Source organism: Heliangelus exortis, chromosome 5 (assembly GCF_036169615.1).
Source record: "Heliangelus exortis chromosome 5, bHelExo1.hap1, whole genome shotgun sequence".
Lineage (NCBI taxonomy): Eukaryota > Metazoa > Chordata > Aves > Apodiformes > Trochilidae > Heliangelus > Heliangelus exortis.
The window spans coordinates 22,348,771-22,368,530 of NC_092426.1; the positions used below are offsets into that span (position 1 = coordinate 22,348,771).

The 19,760-nt window shown below is 39.0% G+C and overlaps 1 protein-coding gene across 14 annotated transcripts in view; it reads right to left on the reverse strand.

Moving 5' to 3' along the window:
• Window positions 1–1,200: 1,200 nt before the first annotated feature.
• Window positions 1,201–19,760, reverse strand: part of GPATCH2L (G-patch domain containing 2 like) — a 36,589-nt gene continuing 18,029 nt past the window's right edge. For 12 of the 14 annotated variants that reach the window (XM_071745929.1, XM_071745936.1, XM_071745940.1 and 9 more), the window contains 2 exons: window positions 12,193–12,284; window positions 1,201–7,014 (listed from right to left, as the gene is read on the reverse strand). In XM_071745929.1, the coding sequence (XP_071602030.1) occupies window positions 6,842–7,014; window positions 12,193–12,284 (265 nt within the window). In that variant the 3' untranslated portion in view covers window positions 1,201–6,841. Of the gene's footprint in view, window positions 7,015–12,192; window positions 12,285–19,760 lie in introns of those variants that run through there. The other 2 variants (XR_011726292.1, XR_011726291.1) reach the window with 1 other exon arrangement.

Here is a 19,760-nt window from a genome sequence, read left to right on the forward strand (position 1 = left end):
ACTAAGCTCAGGAACGGTTTCATTTGTTTCTGATTTCAGTGCAATGTGCAGGCAGTTCACACAGCTGAGAGAACAAACTGAGAAAGAGCTGCTGAAGCTGAGCATGCACACAGGGAATGCTACCCCAAGACAGAATAGCTGTTAGTACAGCAAGAAAGGGGGAATCCTCTCCAAGGATGCTCTTCAACTGAGTGACTGTGCAAATTCTCAAGATTGAAGGCTCATTTGTCATTATACCCCTCACAAATACACTGGTATGGAGAAATGATATTTCATTTCAGTTGGCACATATAATTTTTTTTTCAGCTCATCTTCCCATGCAAATTTCATTACAATCTTTTGGTAGCACCACAAAACTTCCATCCCCATGATTTTTCATTATGGTTGCCAAAACACTTCCCATTTTTCATCAAATCATTATACTGTAGAAGTATTCTGTCTTCTGACATTCTAAACCAGAAGCAATGATCATTTCATGTAGACTGACCTTCACTACAAAAGTGACCATTCGATGTCTTTTAGATGTTTCTGTATTTATTTCAATGGCTTATAATTGGCTTCAATAAAGCTACTGTCTTCAAATTGAAGCCTGAAGATACACAGAAGCTACTTTTTTCCACAGTACTTTGTTCCAATGGTTAATCTACCCTCACTGTTAAAAGGCAACATCCTATTTCTAACTTGAATTCATTTGGCATTAGCTTCAATTTCATTTTTTATGCCCATCTGCTCAAGACATGACACACTTTATTACCTAGCATTCCCACTTCCATAAAGGACTTTCTACCACACAGGCAGGACATCTCTGATCCTCTTGTGATAGAACTTAACGGACTGAACTCTTAAGTACTGCAAATTATAAAAACTGTCTGTCCAAAACTGTACTGTAATACTCCTAAAGGAAACACAAAACATTTTGGAAATAATAATTAAAAAAGATTATTCTTATTTTCTAAGATGTTGTGCATGGAAAGCAGTGATAAGAATTTCAGAGTCACCTGCCTGAATAACACTTTAATGGTAATATTACAGCAGTGTTTGGGCAGCAGGGGCCTGGCATGATGTTTGAGTATTTGAACATATGAAGGCTAAATAGCAACAGCAAAGCAAGTGTTCCTACTATGTAGACTATAACTGAGTGTATATGGATGTGGAGTACTGAAGGTTTTCATGTAAGACCAAAAGTAGTTAAATTACAAGTTTTACAGTGTGAAGCTCATAGAAAATTACTTACATTGGTTAATGGATTACATAGGACTTGTTTACTGGGTATACAGTTAAGTTACACATGACAAAGAAGCTTTATATTAGAGGAAGAACACCACTTTTCAACCTTGCTGAAAAAAAAATAAAAGCGTATGAAGAAACAATGTCAGGATGTTAATATTAGGAAACATATTCCAAGAGAAGATGCAATTTCCTTTTAAAGAGGGTAATTTATAAGAAAACTGCTTACAAATAAAGATAAGTTAATCCTTACTTTATGTTTTTGAAGTCAGATTACATGATCTAAAAATCTAACTAAATCCAGTAGCAGGATAAATTCTATAGCCAAAAGGTCCACAAAAATTTTCTTCAGCCTTGAATAAAGAGTTTATAAATTTTTCTGAGACAGGACAGTGGGCTGCTAAGAGAACACAAAAGGAAAACATCACGATATAACTAGCTTGTCCTTACAGTACCCCTTAGGCACCAAAACCCAGCCACCATGAGAGAATTCCAAGCCTTTGGTCTGACCCAAGCCTTATCTCCTTATCCCATTTCCTTCAGACATCACAAGGAAAAGAGGGGAGCTTTGCAAAACCCTGATCAAACTCATAATACTGGCAGCTCTGCTGTAAGACAACAGATACTCTAGGTCATACACACAGGGCTCAGCAATACTTTTTCTGGTTATTGTCCACAGGTATGTACATTTTGCATCTTTCTCTGATAAAACAGGCTGTGCAAGTCCATTTTCCACTTTAACAAATTCTTCGAATTCATACAACAATTCTCTTTTCCTGGTATGTCAGTTAATACACCTTTGTCAGCTCACTGGAGTCATGCTAACTGGGCAGGTTTGCAGTTAGGAAGATGCTTTACCCACATTCATATTGAGAAGGATGCTGAAGGTTCCCCTCTGTCTCCACAACTGAAGTCTGTATTTCACCTGACTGAGGGGCAGCCATGCACTTATCTCCAGGCACTGATGACAGTTTAGGCTCCCTGCACTTGCCTGCAGCACAGTTCACTTTCTTAAGAGAGAGACACTTTGGTATAATGAAGACATTATGTTCTCTGTGCTAGTTACTGGGTAAAAGTTAATGGCCTAAGTACTTTTTCCAAACTTGATGGTTCAAAACAGGATGTCTCAAGCACAAGACAAACTGGAAGAGAATGCAGAGGGAAAAGACCCAGTAATAAAGTATCACAATAACAGAAGTTTGCCCTTCTAACAGACTATTAAAATAATTTTTTTTTTCAACAAGTAACTGGGAGCATCCTCCACTTCACTGAAATGTTCTCTGGTTATAGAGCTGTTTGTCAAGACAACACAGTAAAGTTCTTATCCATTTTATATAATTCCTTTTGAATATCCACGCACATACACTGTTTTTTGTAGCATCTTTGTCAGTGCAGAAGGAATTACAATATAAGAGGCACTCAGTACCCCTTCTTGTTGCCCTTCCTCCAATTTTTCTTCTCATCCTTTGTCCTCTGAGCAGGTCTCTGCAACAGCCACAAAGTAACAGCATAAGCCTCTAGAGTTTGAAGGACAGTGTTAACTGCCTCAATGTCATTAAGAAATGCTGGCAAGACACACCTCTGCATATCACAATCATGAAGCTAATCTATCATTCAGTAGCACTAGTCCCAGCCTCCTATGAGTTTCTCTCCCACTACTGTTTTGTCCTCTTTACTCTGGAAGCCTGGTATTTCTTCAAGATACTGCTTCATGGAGGTCTCATATTGCTTCCAGAGATCATACAATTTATTTTTTCTTCTGAGTTCCTGTTGAGCAAAACTGGTTTTCTGTGCCACTTGCTTGACTTCCAATGCAATGGAATTGCCTGTTCTTCTACTTTTAAAGATGTACTGACCAGCACTCACAGACCCTTAAGCTCTCAGAAGTAGATCCCAGGGGACACTGCTAATTGGCTTGCTAAGTAACTTGAAGTTAGCTCTTCAGAAATCGAGGGTATCAACTCTGCTGACCATTTTTCTCATTACATCAAAAAATTTAAATTCAACCATTCTGTGATCACTGTGGCCAAGACAGCCACTTACCATCACATCTCTCACAAGTCCTTCTCTGTTTATAACAAGTCTAGGAGAGAATCACACACACTGAATCACACAGAATCAGCCGGGCTGGAAAGGACCTCTGAGTTCATCAAGTCCAACTTTTGATCCACTACCAATGTGGTCACCAGCCCATGGCACTGAGTGCCACATCAGTCTCTTTTTAAAAAACTCCAGGGATGGAGAATCCACCACCTCCCTGGGCAGCCCAATGCCTGATGACCCTCCCTGTAAAGAACTTTTTCCTAATATCCAACCTAAATCTCCCCTGGCAGAGCTTAAGACCATGCCATCTTGTCTTACTGATAGCTGTCTGGGAGCTTTCCTGGTTGGCTGAGTACTTGTGACAAGAAATTATCCTGAACATGCTTCAGGAACGTCCAGGACTTGCTTGTCACAGCAGTCTGGTATTCCCAGTTGATGCCTGGAAAGATGAACTTTCCCATAAGGACAAGAACAGAAGAGAACTGGAGAGAAGACAAACCTGGAAAAGGACTGGAGAGCCCTCGTGGACAAGAAGTGGAATACAAGTGAGCCGTGTAACTTTAAAATAATTATCACACACTGGACCACATTAGCAGAAGCACAGCTACCAAATCAAAGCATGTCATTAATCCTTTCTATTCAAGAAAACCACATCTGAAGCATTGTGTCCTTCACTGAGAGTACTGGGTGAGTGCAGTGTGAGTTCTAAGGATTCTGCCTTAGAGGAAAAGAAACAAGCAATGCACCTAGTTCATTCATCTAGGGATGCTGTAAATATTCAAATCTGTATCAAGCTATTGAAGTCTGTAGATGGATTTTAGTAAATACCCTGAAGTGACAAGATAGATAAATTAATTTTGCTTGTTTGCCACACAGGAGAATGAAATTCGGTTGAGAGCCTGACTGGCCTGCAAATGGATTCTAAACCAGAACAGGAACAGCAGGGCATCTGCAAGAACTTGAATCTTTCAGAAAGTTGCAGGGCAGGAAGTATGGCTTACCAAGACAGAGCCTACAACAGTTACTCTTCAGTACTACCACGGGTACATTCAACCTTTAAAGACAAGGAAGAGCTCCTAGTGGCTTGCAACCTAAGTAACAGCTTAACCAGATAAACAGTGTCACTGACCTGAATCGGAAAATCTGATAAATTATCTATTCTTGACCCCAGAGAAAAATTCCATGGAACCTGGCAATCTTCCACCTAGCCCCACTGCAATGAGAAACATAAAGGCCATTGATCCCCTAACTTTCTAAAAACACCTTTCATAAAAGTTCTAAAACTATCCTGGCATCTCAAAAGAAACAAAACTACTTTGAACGACACTCAGAATGTACCAACATATTTCAGATTTGTTTTTAAAAAGGCAAATATAACAGCCAAAATTTAATATTTTAGCTGAATGCTCAGTAACCTGGATAAGGCTGTTGAATAGACTGCAACAAAGAGATGTTGTGGAGGATCCTTCATGAGATTAAAAACACTCAATTGCCTAAATGGTCTTTTAGGAAACCACTCCTTGTCACTGAAACAGCCTGCAAGTTAGGTTACAAGCCTTCCAATGCTAAAATTTATCTGCAGGCTGTCAGGAGAATGTGCCACCTTTCCCTCATTGTTTTCGTGACTAGTAGGTAGTCAAGCCACTACTCTTCAGGTTTACCTTCTTTTTGTATGTGCTGGATTATACGCCCCCCAGTGCTGAGACCTCCTGTGCCACCTTTTAAGCACTATTGCTCAAAATAAGTACAAAGAAAGACAATCCAATGACTGTTTTAAAACAGGTACACTCCTCTCTCCACAAAACCACTACAGCTTGTCCTGTAATCCAAACTGACCTCTGAACTCCTTCAGCAAGGTAAACAGGCTTTCCCTGTTCTAATTAGTTCTAAAATGTACCACCAAAAAAAAAAATGTTTTGAGCAGGATTTACATGGATGGATCTGACAGTCTGCTTGAGCTGCAACATATAAATCCAATTTGGATCTCTCCCCAAGAGTAAGTAGGTATTAGGGGATCAGACATAGACAGTGTGTGTCTAATATAACTGTATTTGTCAATCATGATTTAATGAGTAGTTCAATTTTTGTTTTGTGTATGCTGTGACCATTTAACATTTTACTACAGAGTTAAATATAAATCACCACTTTATATCCTCACAATCAAATCTGTTCCCTCAGCTATTTGATTTATACGGGAGAGCAGAACACTGCGAAGCCATTAAAATCAGGCAAATTTTGTTAGCTACTCGCGTGCTAACCACACCTTCACATTCAAAATTAATTATACAAACTTAAATGGTCCTGTCTGAAAGCTCCGCCCAGTGAGAGAAGCAAAAGGAGTTCTGTTCATACAAATATATCCTGTTTTTAAAGGACTTAAGAAGCCATGAGGCCACCTGTTTCTTGACCCATGCTACAAAGGTATATATTCTAAAAACAAAATAAGTTCCAGACAGAGTAATTCAAGAAAAGTAAGTCAAGTGTGATTAAGAATTCAATAAAAGACAGAGAAGAAAACACTTTTGTGTGCACTACAGAATAAAGTACAATCATCAGTAGGTGGAGATGCCTCCAGTAGATATAGCAAGAAATACTTTTTGAAGGGAGGGAAAGCATAAGACAGAAATGGTTTGATCAACACCCAGAATACTCTGAATTGAAGCAATACTTCAAATGGCTTTTCTTGTTTAATGGAATGTCAACTTGAACAGCATGAGTCCTTTAAAAATACTAACAGTAATTTTTTAATTCATACACTCAGAAATGGAAATTTTGTATATCCTCTATTATACAACAAGGAAATTAAAGGGCCCAGGTTCCTTTCCAGGACAGCTTGCACATTTATGTCAAAGTAGTTCTCCCAAATCCTTATCCAGTAGGAGATTTAGGAAAGAACATGCAATACACAAGCAAGACTACAGATACTCAGAACAAGGGAGAAGGAAAAGATCTAATGGACCATGCTGCCATTGAGCCAATGGCAATTTCTGAATGTACAAGCACTGCATGTACTTCACTAGAAGCAACAAGATTTGAGTCTATTAGCACATGGCCAGAAAACATTCTGCTAATACAGAATTCAGGTTCCATGTTCCAACTTGCATGCATTCCCTCCTCATTCCCCAGCCAAGAAATCCTCCTGGCCTGGAAGAAAGCAGGGGGAGACTGTTGCCTCCCTGAGTGGTAGTGGGACTTTCACCCAAAAGATGGCAAATGCACAAACAGCAATATGTCCAGGGGGTGAATAAAGATCTGAAAACCCAGAAGAATCTGTACGTGACCCAGCACATATGAGCTGGTATCAGGGAGGGAGATGAATACATAATAAATACAGCAATAGCAAGAACATCTTTAAAAGCCACTGCAGTCCCAACACTGATTACCTTTTTTAAAACACATATTCACACACATGATTTAAGGTACATGGGCACGCAGATCAGTCTGGATGATGGCATGCATCACACATCAATACTGAAGATACCAGTACTGCCAAACAAGACGTTTCATGAAGACAAACCAAAGTCAAACACTTCCAAAATCCAGCAAGCTAATACAGTCACAAGGCTTCCATTTAGCTGTTTCCAGGGTTCTTCTCTGGTGGAATTTTAAAAAAGTTACTGGAGGCAACAATAGTGGTTTTCTCAGCTGCTGGTGTTTTCCCTGTCCACTCAGAGTTCTGGGATCTCAGGGACAGCATTGCTGGTAGCTCTGACTCTGCTGCATCCATGTGGACAGGTGATGTTGCTGGAATATAAAATTGTAGAAAAGGGAGAATAGAGGAAGAGAGTAGGAAAGGGAAAAAAAAAAGTTAGAAAAAAATTACTTCATGGCAAACACCTCATATATATAATTTCTCAAATGAAGGTGATATTTACTGAGTTACTTCAAGTTCCCCCACCAACTCTCTTTGAAATACAGGGTTTTGACAGCATTAACACTTTTGCCCTAATGATTCTCATGTTCAGAATTTCAAGTTCCCAGTTCACTAACTAGTTTCCTTAGTAAAAGCTCCCATTGAAAACTAAGAGCTTCAGCTGTCCCATACTTAAACTGAATCAGCTCATAATCATCCAACTCAAGATAGCTTGGTTGCTCCACAAAGACTCAACCCTGTACCTGAGAAGTTCAAAATCTCTTAAGGCCTGGCAAATTTCAGGTTGCAAAACTCAGCTAAAGAGGAATATGTATCTCTCCTCTTTACCCAGTGAAGGCAGTACCATGAACCTCCACATACATCCAACATGGTAAATCAGCATATTATAACAAGAAGCTAGAAGCTAAGTTGGGTTGGAATCCAACCTTATTTTCTCAATACAACTGCTTCAGAAGAGGACAGGTTACACCTAAAAGGAGAGATTTTTAGACCCATAGCTCAACCAAATAGCCATCCAAATTTCTAGAAGGATTGTTAGAAACATGGAGATAGAAGAGATTATTTCAATTCTCAGTATTCTGAATCCTCACAAGCAGAGCAGAGCAGGATAAAAAAAAGAGTAATTATCACTGGAGTCTTTGTGCAAGTGGAATTTTTTTTACAAGTAACTGCTTTAGTACAAAACGCATCTTTTTCATGATTCTCACAGAGATTATTGTTTGTGTGTCTTTATTACAAGTTACTTCTGCTGCTCTGTAATGGATGAAGGGTAAAGAGGCCATAACAAGCCTCAACTAGAGGACAGATTGCTTTGAAGCTTAAATGCTTGAGGTTCCACACTAAGTAGATCTGGAACCCCAACAATCCTGTTTCTGTACATCCAAAACACTAAGTCATTCCCATACCACCGCAGCAACACAGCTGATAACAGTACATTGCATATTTCACCTCTGGCCCATCTGAAGGTCATATAAAACAGTAAAAAAAAAAACCTAATAAAACAAACCTAGGCCAAAAAACAACCACAAAACCAAAAAACCAAAAAACCAAAAAACAAAAACCAAAAAACCAACCAACCAACCAACCAACCAAACAAACAAACAAAATCAGAAAAAAAAAGTAAGTCAAAGTTCTTAAACTAGCAATCACCAGAAATACTACAAAATGGTCCCCCTGCTAGCAGCTTCCCAACTGAGGCTGTCCATCTTTGCTCATAAAAAGAGGAAAAAAAAAAAAAACTGAGAATGTCTTTTTGCTACTGGGTACCATCACACCCTGAAAAAGACAAAATGCATTAGCAGGAATCAGAGGGGGAAAAAAAAAAAAAAATCACCAAATTGCTACTATTTACCAGGCTATTCTCTGATAAACAGTTCCAGACACTCATAACTGATACCATTTAGAAAGTCTTATTTTTCACAAGTTAAGTGTGAATATATGCCAAGGCAAACAAAATATAGATACGTAGATCTTCACCCCAGACTCACTCTGACACCTCAGTAGGATGTCAGTTACCATGTATACTGCTACATACATAGGGGACTTGACCACATAAACACTAAAAACATCAATGCAAAGCTGGACAATTGTTCACCATTTATTTCAAAACCATCTATACTTGTGGCGTATTCTGACAAACAGAAGACAGATATGACAGGTTGCATCAGATCCCTTTCAAACCAGACAATAACTACCATGAAAATAACATTTTATACAGTATTTCTCAGACAAGTTCTAGTCTGCCACTGTGAATATTATTCCACATCTGTTCCACTGCACTGGAAAGCCTTCCGAAGCCCCGAAGTCTTAGATCACTTAAAGTTCAAAGGAAGTTTACGACTGAGCTGGATGAAGTTTTGGTCTATCCAGTATTGTCAGGTTCACTTCCTTCAGATCTCCTTATTCTGCCGTCAAACTACACCAGTCAGACTTTTGTTCTTACCTGGTGAAAGCCTCAAGCTTTAGGGCTCACACACTCCTCAAATGTTCAGTGTGAAAAGCACTAACTTCCATTTTCAAGGTCTCTTAACATTTACACTATTCCCCATTTAGTTTTGGTAACAACCACTTCCTGAACTGAAAACGCATTTTGAATTTTCTACCCGCTTTTTGTTGCTCACAAGAGCCATGCCTTTTTCTAAAATGTCATTCTTTAGCAACAATCTCAGTTACAGGATTTAGGCCAGTCAACCCCTAAGGCCGGGACTAGTATCAGAAGTTTCAAGCTACAACAACACAACAGAGACTTAGGCACTTCTGCTATATTTTTATTGATGTGCAGGCGTCTCTGACAAAAGATGCTTTAACGGAACCCATAAATACATTCATGAAAGTATGGGAGAAGACACAGAATAAACTTAGTTTGCTTGGCTCCCAAATAAATATCTCTCGCTCCCTTCTCTTATTCCTGCAGCTAGAAGGGAGATAGCATCCACTCTCATACGCTTTTTATTAGCATCTTCTGATTTCAGCCAAATTCAGCTCCAAACTTTCCATGGATGGTGGGGGTTGAGGTGACAAGGGAAGATTTGTAGCTGCATGTTTAAGAAAGAAGCTAAATTCATCACACTGACAGGGGAGAGTGTTGGCAGAGATTTGAGCTATTTATTCTTTTAGGAAAATCCTATAAAGAATGACACGAGGAAGCTTCTATCTGCAGTCTTGTTCATCACGCTGGTGAGGAGTCCGATAACAGATGTATGCAGCAGTGTGATTTAGTGCTGGGAGCTGGCCCCTGATGTGTATTAATACAGCGGCAAAGCGGAACGAGCCCCTCTTCATCACTCATCTCTATAAAAGAGGTGGAATCCGAGATGGCCCGATGTTCGGCAGAGCAAGCCCATTTGTTCTGCTGACTGACGGAGCCAGCTCAGGCTGTGTCCTTCACCTCCATAGGGCACTCGGGTTGCAAAAAAGGAGATCACTGAAGCAGGACCTGGTCAACAAGTGAGACGAGAGCACTTGGACTCAGCTAAGGAACTATTTAAAGGTGAAGGAATCCAGCACTCTGTGTGCCTACAGTGACAGATGTGGGCCTGCATTCTGATTCACCTGTGTTTCATCTTCTGCAGAAGCAGTAATCCACCATAAACATAAAAAAGCTTCTGTAGTGAGAAAATAAGGCATCCATGATTCCTTGGGTACAGAGGAACGCCAGTAAAAGACACTTGTCTAGGGGCAAGCAGATTCATAACAAGGGAGAAAAACCTATATCTAACTCATCAATGTCTAACAAGCATAAGTGTCTTTAGTTAATTCTATTTTATTGCAGAGTACTTACTCCTATATATTTCTTTAGGCATTAGTAATTTACAGTCAGATCACCTTAGACAGAAATAATACCAGATTTCAAATGTTTGCAAGTTACACATACAGGTTGTGCACCAGCTTCGGTTACCCAATCATAAAAGCTTTTTTCTGTAAGTCAAGTCAGTTTTATTACAAACACTGCCCATAGCTGTTAAGTTTGATGGGGGTATTTCTAAACAGGGTCTAAAGAAGAAATCTTTACCATTTTTGACCCTTAAAGACCTTGTACCACTTTTCTCCTGATGATCAGTACAAGCATCCTGTCCACATTCTGGTAACTACGCTCTCCTTCCTTACTTTGTTATACACTCTAATTTGCTCTTCCTCATCCCTGAAAAAAACCCAAACACTTTTCAAACTTCTGTGTTATTTTCCAGTGTTAGGCTCCACTTCAGATGCAGATCCAACTCTTCAAAAAGCATTCACTATGCAATTCGCCTAGTCCAGAAAGTACAAGTTACATAATATTTTGATACATGTAGGAATAGAAGCAGAAGCTCTCCTCATAGAAAGTGACCAGCAACAAGTACAGAATACACTCTAAACAACAAAGAAGTGGACAGGTACAGGGGAGAGTGAGACACCAACATTCAGATCAAGAAAATCTATTATCCCAGAACTGTAATTCTGTGGCTACAGGCATGATTTTACTAACCCTTTCGCCACAGAAGGCTGAATATCCTAGCATGTAATACTCAAAAGCCAGGGAAGAATATCCTAAATAAACAATCAATAACAGATTATTCTTTTGCTGAGAAACAGATTCATTTAATAGGTATTTTTCTCTTCTTTTTAAATAGAGAACCTTTCAGAACATCTGTAATCCAGATATGTGGCCCAGAGAGCCAACACAGCTTTCTTCCCTGTCATTATTCTACTACCTATCAACTAGTCCAAGGAGGAAATCTGAACTTCATTCCTCCTATTCATCATCATTTCCTTTGGACTTACCCACTCTTTTCACATCACCATTTTTTGCATCAGTTTACCCACAGCCATGTTACTGGATTGCAACAACAGTGTTCTAATAAGCTAGTTGGAAGAATGTGGATCACTTCGTAGCACACAAAATATTTCAGGACAGGGTAGGGTGAGAGGCCAGAAATAAGTCTCCTAAACCCCTCTGTCTTCTGAAGATTAAAACTTTTTCCAATTCTGATGAGTAATCCATCATTTTCCAAAGATACACCACAAGAAAATAAACCAACATTTTAATGACTACACCCACAGAGCAAGAAAAAAAATAAAAATACTCTTCACCCTCAAGAGTAGGACAACTCCCAGGGAAGAGGTGGTCTCAGTGATAATAAAAAAACTACCAGATTTCTGCTCCCATGAGTGTCTAGAAACATCCTGAAAAAGGACACCAGAGCCATGAGCTAATTTCAGCCCAACCCTAGAGGAACACACTGTGTTTACTGATCACCTCCTTATTACTATGCATTGCATAATTTAGGAATGGTTGAAATAATACCTTATGAAGAAACAGATTATTACCTTCTGTACAGTGAAGCAATGTAAATTATATTAACTTACCACAGCTGCATCAAAGATTTGTTTAGTAGGCAGCTTTTGATGTTATGCAAAACCACATATTCTCTCTCATATACTGCCTTTCTTATTCACGTTTCATTAGTTTCAAATCAAGGTAATGCTGCTTTTGACTAGTGTGACTCTGGCACTTCATTCGAGAGGCACATAACTTAAGAAATGTTGCCACACAGATAAACCCATGTTACCTGATGTTGGGATGGAAATGGAGGCTGCAGCTGGCTTTCTTTTCCTCTTGGTGTCCCTTGAACATGGAGGTCCCAGGTGTACATGTGCCTGCCTGTAGAGAAATCAAAACAAATTAAACTCCAGTATCACCTTCCTGTAAGACTCTGGCTAGTCACCTTCCAAATCCCACCTTCCCATCAGCTTCTTAACTAGCAGACATTACAAATCAAAAAATTCTCAGGGAAGTTCTGCTCACATTCTTCGCTGATACATCATTATGCTCCCATTTCTTGAAGAGCTCACACACGTAAACTGCTCAGAAGAATAATTACATTTTTAGTCTTTAAAGGACCTGATTTTGTATTAACTTCAAAATAACTCTTCGCATAATAAAGATGTGATCATGCAGTGATTCAATGCATGTCCTATCATTACTACTATAAAGCATAATAAACGTCTGAGAGATTGCATCATATTTGCTCCCTTGTTCAGAAATTATTTTGCAACTTATTTAGTACTGTAGAGTCATCTTACAATGTACTGATATTCCAAATGTCCAGGCAGGATGTTTCCACTATAGTAATAAGTTCATAAAGTTAGGAATGCAAAACTGTCTAATGCATTTTTAAAATTATTATTTCCTTGTCAAAGTGCTATAAAAACAGCTGAATCTGGCTTATGGTAATACAACATTGCTGCACCTGTAAACTGTCTGAAAGGCATAATATGTTCTGGTCATATCAACTGTTAAATCTGAAACCTGATAACCTGGTAAACCTTCAGCTTAACCATTTGCCAATTAGGGGGAACTCTGCTTCACTGGGACTGACTTGAGCTGAACACTCCTCCAATTTCTAGATGTTGGAAGAAGAGAAGCTTAATTTAGAAAAGACAGACTTGACAGCAGACCAGAGAACTTTCTCAAATAGAACCCATTTTGAACACAAATGCTTAATTTAGCAATGGTGCTGGGTTCAAATCTCTGCTTTGTTTAGACAGAAGGTTCTTTGGCAAGTTCTTATGTCAGGCTCTGCATCAGATCCAACATACAAAAAGCAGAAATACAATGCAAATAAAATTAAAGATTGTGAGATGCTTACATGGTGTAAAGACTGGAACCACATAAATTAGTATTTCTTTTAATTTACTGATAATATTTAAGTGAAGAAAAGTTGTGACTTTAAAGCATGCTATTTTGAGTAAAAAAAACATCCTGAAAGTTTAACAGTTACTGAGTACTAAAATATTTCAGATTACAGGAGTAAAAGTTCTTGGCTTCCTATTTCCATGCCAAAATCCACAAACCAACAGCATAGTTAAATAATACATACTACTTTATATACCATATATAAGATACACCGCACTGAATTTATGCAGAAGCAAAGTGTGTTAGTGTGCTGTTGCAGCTACACAGAACAGTGTAGGGAGCACAAAAACTTTCCTATACCAGGTAAGACTACAAATTGTTTCAATACTGCTGGATCTACTTACTTACCTGAAACAAACACAGCCACAAGATAAAAAAGAAGTATCTACTGTTCTGTTTTCTTGACTAAAATTCAGAATTTCTATGAGAAGTCTATAAGATCTGTCATCTACATCTGACATTAAGGAACAGTTTCAAAAGATTTTAAATTGTGCTAAGTTTTACTGAAAGAATTTTTTCAAATCTGGGAACTTGTTCTGCTATTACCAGACACAGAATTTTCCTGAAAGCATGAACTAAAGGCTTTCAAAAATACAAGCACACCTGTATGCTATACATGTGAAATTTGTGTTTGCACACGTAAGTGACTAACCCCTAAGTGACTGCACAAATGCTAAAAACTGCTTTTGTAGGTGACTCTGATAGTGGCTACAAAGTATTTTAGTAACAGTTCTACAATGGATTCTGAAACACCTAGGAACACAACATCTCAAGGAAAAGACAGTCTCAATCAATTCAACCAAGTGGAACTTCAGTTTTATATTTTGCATCAGTGACACAGTACTCAAATTTGTAACTAGATGACTACATAATTAGATATAATAATCCATCTCATTTTATCACATAATAAGGTTCCCTTTTTAATTTTATTAACTTCGACCAACATTAGTCAGATGATACTTGGTGCAGAATCACTATGGACTAGTAAAGAAGTATGCACTATCATTTCCAAGAGACTTCATGAAATTTTTGCCAGTTCACAAACGTTACAGCTATGTTTTGAATAAGAGCTCCTGCCTCTCAGCTTTGTGATCGAACGACATCTGCCTGTACATCTCTATTACACAGGGGGTTAAAAAAAACCAAACAAAAACAAAAACCAAAAAACATGTAAAATCTCAGATTCCTTTCCTGTAGTGAACGTAAAGGTAGATCATACTCCAGCTGAAGACTAATAGCAAGGATGCTGCATCTAGCAGCCCTGCCTCTAACACACAAAGGCTCAGAGGTCATAAATTGTCTCTGTAACATGTATTTTATTCAGGTTTATCCCTTATTGATTACCTACACTTAAGTTAGTAAATCAGGAACCTATTGATTACCCACTGGTTCTGACTGACCTGGTGGTAAAAGTGTCAGTTTCAAGTGGCTGGTGCACTTCACGGGCACCATAAATCTACATACAGGGAATCTCCAGGTGGAAGGTACCTTTGGAGAGAGAGGCAGAAGAATGCACACAGTGCATAGGATGACAGTTCCTTTCTGTTTATGTCCGAGGTATAATTTATGAGTTATGCATTTTTTGGTAGACACCACACTTTGCAATGTAAATTTCTAATCACTAGCTCACATATAGGTGCTATTTTAGGTAAGAGAATAGAGTTGGTGAATTCCAGTTTAACAAGACTCCCAGAAATACCACCTAGAAACACAGCATGTGAGGTCATGGGTATGTGAAGCACACAATATTGCAGTGAACAGGCTGAACTATAAATTGTGGAAGTCTCACTAACAGGATATAACGATGAAGTTTTTCAGCTAAAGTTGAATTTTAACATCTATTCTGAACACTTCAAAAATTACTCAAAGTATAACAGAACAGGGCTGAGAGGAAAGGTGATAGAAAATGCACATTTGTGCATTTTCAAAAGCCCTCCTGTGAAGAAGTCTGAGGCGCAGAGAATTGTGGGATGAAAGCTCTGGACCTAAACTGAGAAACTGGAATGGTACTTCCCTTGTCCTCACTGGCTTTCAATCTATTTCGGTACACTTTCTTCAATGTTGCACAAACATTAATGAGAAAATAATTGCCTGGTTACTTCTGGACTATGGCTGGCTGACCATAAGAAAAAAAAACAGTCACAGTGCTCAGTCCCAGCAAGAACTGCTAGGTGACCAGACACTAATGTTAAAACCTAGTTCTCAGTTTAAAGAGGACTGAAATTCTAACCTAAAGAGGAAAAGCAGAATACACCTGGAGAGACAAAGCTGGATCCAAAGTGCAGCTGTGCTGATGGCTGCAATATATCTAACTCACACTATAGCCTCTCACTGCCAGGAGCTAGTGAATGAAAAATTACATACATATAGAAAAAAATGTTTTATATGAAAAAAAGTCTACAGTGCCCTTCCGACAGTGATGGCTTTTTTTGTTTCTTTTTTTTTTTTTTTTTTTTTTTTTTCTTTTTAATCACAAGTTAAAGGAATCTTCCAGGAAACACGAATTTGTCTCTTGTTATTAACATAATAATCCAAGGTACCTGATTCTGCATGCAGGTCATGCTGGAGAAAAAGTGGGCTTTGCTACACTGACAGCTGAGATTCACTGTTGTCTGTAATCCGTCAGAAACACTGCTTTCTTGCTTTTTTTTCTTCCACGTACTTTAATATTAGTCTATGACTTTTTTTTAACCCAAATGTACTGTAGTGTGCTGGACTATAGGGTCACCATAGCTTGCCACTATTTTAAATCTACCACAGACTTTCAACAGAAAATCCAGATTAGCAGTACCATCTGCGGGAGACAATACAGAGAACAAGCAGGTATCAGCCCACAAAGAGCCCTACTGATAAGAATCGGGCTCCTGAAATCTTCACTATCTGTAAAGAAAAGTCTAGATTGTGAAGTTATGTCCACTCTCAATATTTGGGGTAAAAAACCCCTCAAGTCTCACAGACAGAGGTCTCTAAGACAACCCTACAAAGCTAACTGACAGCCTGCTTGGGGTGTATGCCTCTCACAGTAATCTCACATCACCCACCTTCTCAGTTGACAATCTTTATTCTAACTCTACCCTTGGAGGAAGCAAAGCAGTTGGATTATTTAGTGAGAGTCAGCCATTCCTCTACTGTCATACAAACATGGGATGCTATTATTCTCATGTTAAAGTAAATGCTCAACAGAGGCAGTCATCTAACGTGGATACTGCTACTAAAAGTCCACACCACCCAGATGTTGCTGCTGTGATGCTGTATACCCAGAAAGCACAGACAAAATAAAAGGCTCTCTCTAAGCCCTGAAGTGTTACCTGAGGCTGCTGACAGTGGCTTCGCAAAACTAATAGCAAAAGCACAGTTCTTCCTCCTCTTTGACTACAGAGCCAGCTGGGCACCAAAGTCTGATCTGAACCTAACAGGTGTAAATCAATACAAGTTTCTCATCCAATCTGCACATGAAGCTCCATTGCATGCAAGTGGCTCTTGCTATCATATCACATTGCAGGTATTTCCTGTGCACAGCAGAGTCCCCTCTGCCCTGTAGGTCCTCATGGAAGAGCTTCTAGAGTACATTTTCAGGTTCCAAAATCACTAACATGCCAGCTCTCTTCTGAAATCACCCAAATCTCAGAGGTCGTCATGAACCATGCAACAGAAATCTGTTCCCCAAGTAAGCATTCTAATGACATAGCAATTTCATTCCTACACACCTGTGTGAGGGAAATGCAAGTGCATTTTCTTCTTTCAAGAAGCATTTTCTTCTTGTTTTCCAGGTAAGTATTCTAAGTGAGATGATGTGATCTCATACACTGTATTCTTTATTTTCATACTGAATCACATGATAACTGTGCCAGAAAGAGTTCTAGTATTTGCCAGACCTGCCAAGTACACAGATTTTATAATGACAACATACTTTATTGGCAAAAACGCAGTAGCAAGTGAACAAAATTCTGAAGCCAAAGGGAGCTTTTTTTTTTCACTCCAGAGAATTAGGATTCACCAAAATGGGAGTATGAAGCCCCAAACAACTACATGTGACACTAGGTTGATAGCTATTGTTCATTGCATGCCTGTCAGAAGAATTCAGTTACATCCTTAACTGCAGTATTAGCCAGACATTAGTAAAGGAAGACAAGAAAGTGCTGCAGCTAAATGAAAAAAGAGTTTTAAGAAAACTAAGGAGAAAGATGCCTAAAACAGCAGACATTTTTACATAAAGACAATTCCAGAAAGACGAAGAACTGCAGACAGGTTGTGTGGAATCAACTGGATAATGTCCTGGTGAAGTAGGACAGCATGAAATTGTAAATGGGAAAAGGTTTAACATTGCAGGCATTCCCTATGTACTAGTACGTGCTTCAGTAAAAAGCAGAAATGTCAAGATCTCTGCACAGATACAGAAGACCAAGATTTACTTTGATAAGCATATTTACAGAGCTGGAACTAGAATTTGACACATTCAAGTCTTTTCCTGCTAACAGCACTACCAAAGCCAGGGAATGGAGGAACTAGAAGTTGATCAGTCACCCCTTTAGATCTTTATGCAGTATTCCAGGCAAGATAAAATATGCTTGTAAACCAAATTAAGCTCTAGGTGTACAGTTAGTATTAACTGAGAGTACATGCAAAGCAATTCTGTTCAATTTTTCTGTACTGTTTAGAGATGCTTACCATAATTCTTCAAATCTCTACCTTCAAAATCTACTTGCAGTCTGAGGTCTACTCTTCCTGTGATCTTCAGTCGCAGCATTAAGTTAAGAATTTTTCACCCTGAACCCCATTTTCAAGGCTAGGTAAATAATAAAGGGCATTAGGGACAACTTATTTCCTACCTTCCTCTCTTATTTTACCTGCTCTTCAAACTATAATTGAAGGAACATTGGCTCTACACTCTTCTGAAACTCTTACCCTGTCTCAAGGGAATAACATTCCACCAACCAACAACATCTTCATGCTGACAGAGCCAGTGAATAACCACTATCTAATGAGATACTGCATTTGAGCCAGTAAAAAATCCTCTTAAGCAGAAGGGGTTCAAGAAGAAAATTCTGTTTAGATCACTCCTTTCTCCTAAAAAGGCAAATGGGCAGGGGGAAAAGAGAAAGATCACTTGGGCTGCCCATGCGAGTCTCTACTTCCTTGCTTTTAACATCTTGCATCGTCAAGCCGAAATCTTAACAGACAAGACATGATTAGCAAACGTTTTGTGCTCTTAAAGGAGAGTAATTATAGGCATGTGAAAAAAGGAAGAGATCCCTGAGGTACTCTTCCTTGCATGCCTCCCGAGAGGCGGCAGGGCCATTAAAAATTCCATGATGAAGGGGAAAAACAGCCTGGGAACAGCCAGGAGGCAATACAGCAAATTAATACACCAGCTGTCCCTTGGGAGGACTGCAAGAAAGCAGGAAACTCTCCTCGCTTCACAAAATAAAATTATTCCACTAATGATAACAGTCACCACACACACAAAACTGCTTCTAATGATGGGTGTGAAATTCCCAGTGCTGTGGATACACTTTGAATGAAATCTCTTCTCATCACAGACATAAAACAAGAAAGGTAATCTTGGCAGTGTACAATTTATACAGCCTTTCAAATAAGACTTCCCAAGGAACTCTCCACATAGAACCTCCTCCTTGACACTGAAAAGCCTTTCTTGAACACCCCCAACTGTGCTCAGTATTCTGGCCTTCAGCTTTGCATAAACAAAGCACTGGGTTACCCATTTTCCAGATGAACTGCACTTCCAAATGAACTGCATCAAAATCCACAACTGAGACAAAGAAAACATTTCCATGGGAGAGAAAAGACTCAACCTGGTTACTATACTCCATTGGACACATTCATGATAGCAAAACTAAACAGAAAGTGGTAATTTTGCATGGCACAGTGCACATCAGGTTAAAGATACTGTATGTTCACAACGTCAAGACAGTTTCTTCTCTAATATATTTCATACCATTCTCAGGGGATTAGCTTCCTTCCCCCCTCCAACATATCATTCTGACAGATTTCTGGTTAAGTTTCTCCAGGATGAGGTGCAAGTTGTTAGGAGCTTGCTAAAGCACAAACTACTGAATTGACTTCACCGAAAGAGGAAGATGTTAACTGCAGCAATGACTGAACACTGCTTACAGAGATCACCTAAACCTCGTGTAAGAAAATGAACTGCTAAGAGGCTTAGCTCTTGAAGCACTGAAGAATAACTATTGTCGAGATCATGTTTTTGTGAGGAAAGATTTCCTTCTGTGGCCTTTGCAGCATTTTCATGTAAAGAGTTAAATTGTTGCCATATACATGAGGCTACATAACCCATTATTCTTGCCATATTTGTTTCTCCTGGAAAGATTCTTGAGTATATTTCACACTAAAATAGGAATTACTCCCTCAAAATACAAGCATTTAAAAGCTGCCTCTGGGATGGGACAAGTCTGCCAACATTCA